The 7,653-nt window shown below is 40.8% G+C and overlaps 1 protein-coding gene across 1 annotated transcript; it reads right to left on the reverse strand.

Moving 5' to 3' along the window:
- Positions 1 to 611: 611 nt before the first annotated feature.
- Positions 612 to 5,572, reverse strand: LOC133010526 (NAD-dependent protein deacylase sirtuin-5, mitochondrial-like). The gene is made up of 6 exons (XM_061078117.1): positions 5,516 to 5,572; positions 2,436 to 2,515; positions 1,821 to 1,874; positions 1,576 to 1,699; positions 1,005 to 1,120; positions 612 to 917 (listed from the first exon to the last, which is right to left on the reverse strand). Exons 1-6 carry the CDS (start codon positions 5,570 to 5,572, stop codon positions 845 to 847), a joined length of 504 nt encoding a protein of 167 aa, XP_060934100.1. The 3' UTR covers positions 612 to 844.
- Between the last annotated feature and the right edge of the window lie 2,081 nt (positions 5,573 to 7,653).

Below are 7,653 nucleotides of genomic sequence, written 5' to 3' on the forward strand. Positions count from 1 at the left end.
CCTGGCCTAAGGTTTTACGACTCTTTGTTCTAAGTCGGATCACTGGGCCTTGCCCAACATATAAGTCTATATACACATATGTATACATGTTATAATTATTATTATTATTATTATATATACTGTTGCTGCCATTATTACTATATACTGCTATTATATTGGTATAATTACTATCATATATAAATATATATTATATTATATACTATATATACTGTACTATTTTTATATACTGTCTAAAAATAACATTACCATCATATCATCAGTACTATTACCATCATCTTGCCACTGCACATTATCTACCTATTTATCTTGTGTTTCTATTTTTTATTCTTTCTACCTCAATAGTTTTTATTTTATTGTATTGTAATGTATTTTATTGTATTCAATATACCGGCTGCTATGACGACTTAATTTCCCTTCGGGGATGAATAAAGTAATCTATCTATCTAATGCATATAAGGGAGTGTGAAGAAGTTCCAAATTGGGTCAAGCGATTGGTACATGAAGTGAATGTTGTGCAAATTGTGCCGAATTTTCGCTTTTTGTGTGTTAACTGAGAAAAACTGTAACAGTTGGCATCACAGAGGCTTTGTGTGATTTGGCGTCAGAAACAGTTGTTTGTACATGTGTGTATTTTATTAAACAATGATAATTTAAAGTTACAGCTGTTTTTCATGTCATTTCATGATCTTAAACAGATTCTGAAGGTGTAACTAACTCATATTTATTCTTTATTGCACATCACATTTCTGCAGCAGCTTGAATCAAACAGATTTCTTCTACAGATTTCTTGACCTCTTCTTATTTTCACGTGTCCATCTCCACATGTTGGACCAAACCTCCACTTTCAATGTGTCTCCATCTCGTGGCGTGCGAGTGCGGCGGGTAACGTGCTCCCACAGGGGCCGTGGAAGTGGAACCTGGAACACATGTAGAGGAACGTTTGTCTGTGTTGATGTGACATAAGGATTTTATTGAGATGTATTTAAAAGTAAAAGGAAACACACTTGAAGCGCATGGTGGCCGGCGTGTCCTCCATGTTGAATTCGGCCACGGGGACGCCGCGGGCCGCCACCTGAGGAGCAAACATGGCCGCTGGATACACGATGGACGAGGTACCAACCTGCAGAGGAAGAAATTTGTAAAGTTAAATGTAAACTGAGAAGTGAGACCAAAAAAAAAATGTATTCCTTTTCTTTTAGAAGATTTTCAAAGATAAAGTATCTACTTTGGGGTGATGCTGCCATAACTTTTATCAAATACTATATATTTAACAGTAGGAAAATCAACTAATCAGTGAATGCTGTAATTGTTAAATTATTGTAGATTCTCCAATGTGACGTGTCTTCGTAATGTGAGGCTCTTTCGTTATTTCCTCATCTTTCTCTCTCAGGTTCCCAATTAAGATTCAGTCATTAATCTCTGGAGTTTCCTTCCTTTAATGAAGCTAATGATCTGCAGATTAGAGCAATAAAAAAAATCTAATCGTTATAAGTAGCCCTATTTAAAAACCCTTCATTAAAACTGGTTGTGAAGTCTTTGTCGCACACAAACACACACACTCACACACACACTCACCACGAGACACAGGTCACAGCTGTCCAGCACTTTCTCTGCCCGGGTGAGGACGTCAGAGTCGAGCGTTTCTCCAAACCAAACCACAGCTGGTCTCAGGAGACCGTGACAACCTGTCTGCTCACACCTGAAACACACACACACAGAGACACACACACACACACACACACAGAGACACACACACACACAGACAGTCAGATAACCTCATTTGAAAAGAGCACTACCTCAGATCAGGGGTGAGTTTGTACCTGGGCAGCTGTAGAACTGGGATCTGGGCGTCGTGGGTTTCCGGGTCAGGAGCTCTGAAAAGGGAGTTCGATAAAGAAGTTAATTAAATTCACTTAACACAGACGTTCCTGATTTCTGATATGAATATTTACTCAACTGAACAGGTACACGTGCACATTTCAGATACGTTTAAGGTAGTTTTATGTAAGATATGATTATTTGCAAGCAATTCATCTGGCCTTTGACAGAAAAAGTAAATTAAACATCAAAAAACTCTAAAAATCTCATAAATAACCTAGTATGATGATATAGATACTAAGAAATCGAGTCCTCACACTTATCTGTGTTCACATCTGAGCGTTTTTAACGTTACACACCTCCTGAACAAATTGACGACACAGTCTGTGTCAATAGATTTTAATAAGACACGACAACGTCTGATATTCATTTCTAAATCCAGCTGATGACGTCCTTCATGCCACAGACACGACACAAGAGACAGATAAGTGCTGGAACATCCACTCGTTTTACTGAAGATAGAAAATTGACCTCAAATTGTTCGATAAACTGACAAAATCGAATTTGTTGATTCTTATTTGAGCAAAATAAAGTTACGAGAACTCTTTCCTTCTCACCGTGGAGCTCCAGGATGTTTTGGGATCCAGCTGATGGAGCTCGTCGATGTTCTGAGTGATGACGTCACTTCTCCCCCCTGCTGTGTGAGGCGCTCACTTTGCAACTTCACTCATCACAGAACCCACTTCCTTTAAAACCCCCTTTCAAAATAAGAGTCACTACCAACAATTTAGTGATGGCGAGATGTAGCTTCATGAAGCGTTGAAGCTTTCCATGAAGATTATAACTGACGATCAATGTGTTTTCATCTTTTTCTTCTTTTCCTGCCCCCCCCCCCTCTGTCTTTGTTATGTTTCTCTCTCTCTCTCTCTCTCTCTCTCTCTCTCTCTCTCTCTCTCTCTCTCTCATATGTATGACCTGGAGGGGGGTGGAGCTCTTATGTAAACTGATTGACAGCAGCTGCAGCCAATCAGCTCAGAGAATGACCACAAAGTTATTTATTGAACAGTGTCACATGACAGCAGCATGTGTCCTCCAGGGGGAGCAGTCCTGTTTGCAGGGGGAAGCTGGGTAGTGTGTGTCTGTGTGTGTTCGCGGACCTGTTCAGGTTACAACACTCACATAATGACCAACACATCATCGTGGGGTCATGTGTCTCTGGATCAACAGTCACATGTTGACAAACAGTTTGACTGCTACACACGATGATCACTTCATCACCAAGAAAAACACACAAACCGGATTCTAACATCACAAAACCAACAAACATCTGAAAACATCACAGTTCCTGGATTCACGTCACAAATTGATTTAGTTCCAACACAATCAAATCACTTTGAGTTTAAAATCAGAGTTTTGTCTTTGACACAAAAGATCAAAACTCTGGAATAAAAATGGGACGTTTTCATTTCTGCATCAGGTGCAGAGCGGTGGTGGCTTTTCTACTTTTGACCCACAGGTGGCGCTGCAGTATAACAGCAGCACATCCCAGTCAAAGCCTTTATATTCAGTCTATGAGTCAAACACATGGATCATTTCCTCTGTGACAAACCAGATGTAACGAGAAGAAAAACATCTCAGAGAGAAAAGTTCTGTTTCTACTTGTCTCTGCTTTAATGCTCAATAAACATCCTTCCACCGACTGCACTGGAATCATGACTCAGCGTTTCTTTCCTCTTCAAACAAACAGGTGGAAACATCTCGTCCTTGGTGATCCAGACACTTCGAGTGGTGCCGAGTGCTTGTTCGTTGAGTCTGCTATTTTCACCGATATGAATAAAATCTGAATCTGACTTTGCTTTCTTACTCACTAATCTTACTTTGACATCATATCTGAGTAGTCTCACTTCCTGATTGAATCCATTTCTCTCTCTCTCTCTCTCTCTCATTGTATTTAGTTTGACATTATCACCATTAACTTTTCCCCTGTCTCCTCTGAACATGTATAAACTGTTTAATCTGCTTCCACTGTTGCTAATGTGGGAGAAACCATCTGAAGAGGGTGTTGAGATATCTATGTTTTGTTCTCTATCTTATGAATATATTTTACTATATTTTACCTACATTATATCCTGTGAATCAATATTAACTGTGTAAACTATAGAATTAACAATATTACAACTGTTTCTTTTATCCAGGAGTGATATCATTTCTGGATTCAAATACAGGGTCAAACACAGAGCGCAACCATCTGAGTGTCAAACTGACTGCAAAGTGCAACTTGGGGAAAGCCTGAGAAGGAAATTCATCTTGAGATTTGAGATAATGAAAGCACGGATTCTCAGGAAGGAGAGAGGATGTGCCCGGACTAAAACAAAGAACCATTTCATGAATTATTATGTGAAAAACATATGAACTCCTCCTCTAAGGTCTAATCTGCTTGGTCTCTCCACTGTAAAAAAACTCCCTTCTTGATAGAGACACCTGGTGGAGTAAACCTTCTCTCACAATGATGTGCTTGCAAAAAACTGCACTTTGAGAGACAGTTCACATCTGGCCAATTGCTGAGTGCGCTCAAGAAAAGACCCGCCTCTGTGTTGCACGCTGTGTCTCTTACAAATACTGTGGACTTGTATGGAGCTAGAACAGTCTCATAAGTAATAAATGCACACAGAAACGAATACATGCGCAAAAAAGATCCACAAATGTGCAAAAAAGATCCACAAATGTATTTGGGGATTCATATATATATATGTGACTCAAAACACAAATACATTTTCAATGCACACACAAATATCTTTCATTCCATATATACGTAAAAAAAATTCACATGTAAAACATAAGATTCATAAACATATTTCTGATGCACACACAAATAGAAAAAAAATTCACAAATATACGCATGTAAAAGTATTTGCAATCTTCATCAAATACACGTTTGGAGCTTGTTACATTCATATATAAACTGTTGGACCTGTATTTACAAAGTGCTTTTAATTTGTAAACCTCGCTGCATTTGTGTGTGGACTTTTGAGACTCCCCTGACAGGAGCCTGATCCACAAATGCGTTTTTTCTAAGAGGGGATCGTCTGTAGCCAAAATGTATTTGTGTTTTGCGTCACATATATATATATAAATCCCCAAATACATTTGTGGATCTTTTTTGCACATTTGTGGATCTTTTTTGCGCATGTATTCGTTTCTGTGTGCATTTATTACTTATGAGACTGTTCTAGCTCCATAACCGGGCTCGACAAGGGCCGACCACCTCACAGGTCTGGAACAACATCTTCAAAGTGCTGGTTCTGGATTGTTCTGCTCCAGGTGACACAGATTCACTTCAGAGGAATCCAGCAGAATAAAAACAGACGCAGCATCAGGTTCCCTTTTCCCCGACAGGAATACATACATTTTAATTTATTTCAAATGATATAAACAAGGGTTGTTTAACATGAAATGACCACAGGTTGGTTTCTTCTTGTTAGAGTAGAGACAAGGTGTGAACATGAGGAGACCAGCGTGACGCCTCACCTGTGGGTCAAGGTGAACGCACACGCTGGACAGGAAGTGGACTTTCATTTGTCCTTTGTGTCTCGTGTCCATCAGCCACCAGGTCCCCCGCCCCCCCCCCCCAGGCTGGATGTTGCTGTTTGTAAAGAAACATGATCCTGAAAGTTTATTCTTGTTGGCAAAGTGTCACACGTCCGTTCAGCTCCTTCACCCTCATGTGGTCACACATCCAGAGAGTCTGCTCCATGTTCAACTCTTCACCATCTCTCTTTCCTATATTACAACCTTTTTACATACAAATAGATCAATAACTATGATTAACATATTCCATTATGTAAATACACAATATTTTTTTGCATTTTCAAATAGACTCGTTTCTTATTTACTCTGACGTCATCATCTTTCTCCAAATAAATCAGAATAAAAGCACTGGTACCGCGGAGAGAGACAACAGATGTGTGTAAGGCAACGACCAGCAGCTCGTCACAATTAAACAAACAGCACAAGCACACACACACGCACACACACATGCACACACACACACACACCCAGAGTCATGTGATTTCCAGTAACTGCAGGAAGGGGGAGGAGCCTCCAGTGAAAGTGAAAGTGTTCAGACTCGTTCTAACAAAAAGCAGCAGACGGAGGAGACGTGAAGTCTGAGGCTGGTGAGTGTTCAGCTACATTTATATTATTCACTCATATTATTTTACAGTCAGTGTTTTTCACTGGATCCCAGAGACAGATGTGAACAGCAGGTCTGGAACAAAGAAACTTCAAAGGACTTATTAACAGAGTTAACTCACAGTTTCACTTTTTATCTTCATCTGTTCATCAAGTGTTTAATAACACAACGTGTTTTCACAATCATACGTTACAGCAGTGGTCACCAACCAGTCACTGGCTGAGGTGTGAGTACCAGTGGTGGAAAGTAACCAAGTAGAAATACTTTGTTACTGTACTTAAGTAGATTTTTCACATACGCCTCTCTCTCTCTCTCTCTCTCTCTCTCTCTCTCTCTCTCTCTCTCTCTCTCTCTCTCTCTCTCTCTCTCTCTCTCTCTCTCTCTCTCTCTCTCTCTCTCTCTCTCTCTCTCTCTCTCTCTCTCTCTCTCTCTCTCTCTCTCTCTCTCTGATGTGTGTGGGCAGGGTGTGGCTCCCCATATATCTATTCCCTTTAGAATGATCCAGGTGCTCATGCAGGAGCTCGGTTCAGTTCAGTCCAGGGCTGGACTGGCAATCTGGCATACCGGGCATTTTCCCGGTGGGCCGAGTTCCCTCGAGGGTTAGGGTTAGGGTTACATGTGGCCCGCGGATGAATTATATGTGGCCCGCATGATAAAATCTATTTAACTATTAGAGCTGGCCCGCCGTCGGGATGGGGCACGTGACAGTTCTAGACCAATGGCAGGCTCTCATTGGCTGACGAGTGGGCGGGTCAATGGTGAATGACAGATCCCACAATGCACTGCCCGTGTGTCGGCACGTCAATCACGGTCCCGCGACCGCGCACCTCACAGTCTGTATGACATACAACTTGTGACAACTTTCAACTATCCCGCTCCCAAACATGGCTAAAGGAAAGGTGGCATTTGAAAACAGGAGCTTTCAAGACAGGTAGGAGGCAGAGTATAGGTTCCCGGATGTAAAGGGTGGATCCGAGAAAAGATGAAGGAGGAAAAAAGTGAGGAAAAAGTGAGTTGACAGCTTATCACTGCATCATACACCAGGAGTCGTTGTGTGGCAAAGCCTTGAAAACGAACATGTGATGAGCATCATAACATTAGCGGTTAACTTTATCAGAGCCAAAGGTTTAAATCACCGCCAGTTCAAGTCTTTTCTGGAGGAGTTAAGTCCAGAATATGGAGACTTGCACTATCACACACAGGTGCGATGGCTGAACCAGGGAAAGGTGCTGCAAAGATGGTTCCAGTTGCGTGAGGAGATCTGTGAGTTTATTGAAACAAAGGGAAAGGCCCAACAGAGCTCCGAAATAAAACGTGTCTGTGTGACATCACGAGCCACCCGAATGTCATCACTGACATGTACGCTACAGTGAGGGCTCTTAAAACCAAGCTGCCCCTGTGGGAGACGCAGATGCTGCAGGGAAACTTGTTTTTCTCTTGCTACTACAGGACATTTGATTTTTCTTTGAAGTCAATTATTTTTGTCTGTTGTTTGCCTGTAGAAAATGTTTTCGCTGGAAATTACTCTGGAAATACTGCAGATAGAGCCAGAAAGCAATTAATGAAACTGATTGTATTACTTTTATATTTATTTATGTATTATTTATTATTTGTATTTCATTTTTTTCATAATTAATGTGCAT

The sequence above is a fragment of the Limanda limanda genome, chromosome 9 (assembly GCF_963576545.1).
Source record: "Limanda limanda chromosome 9, fLimLim1.1, whole genome shotgun sequence".
Classification (NCBI taxonomy): domain Eukaryota; kingdom Metazoa; phylum Chordata; class Actinopteri; order Pleuronectiformes; family Pleuronectidae; genus Limanda; species Limanda limanda.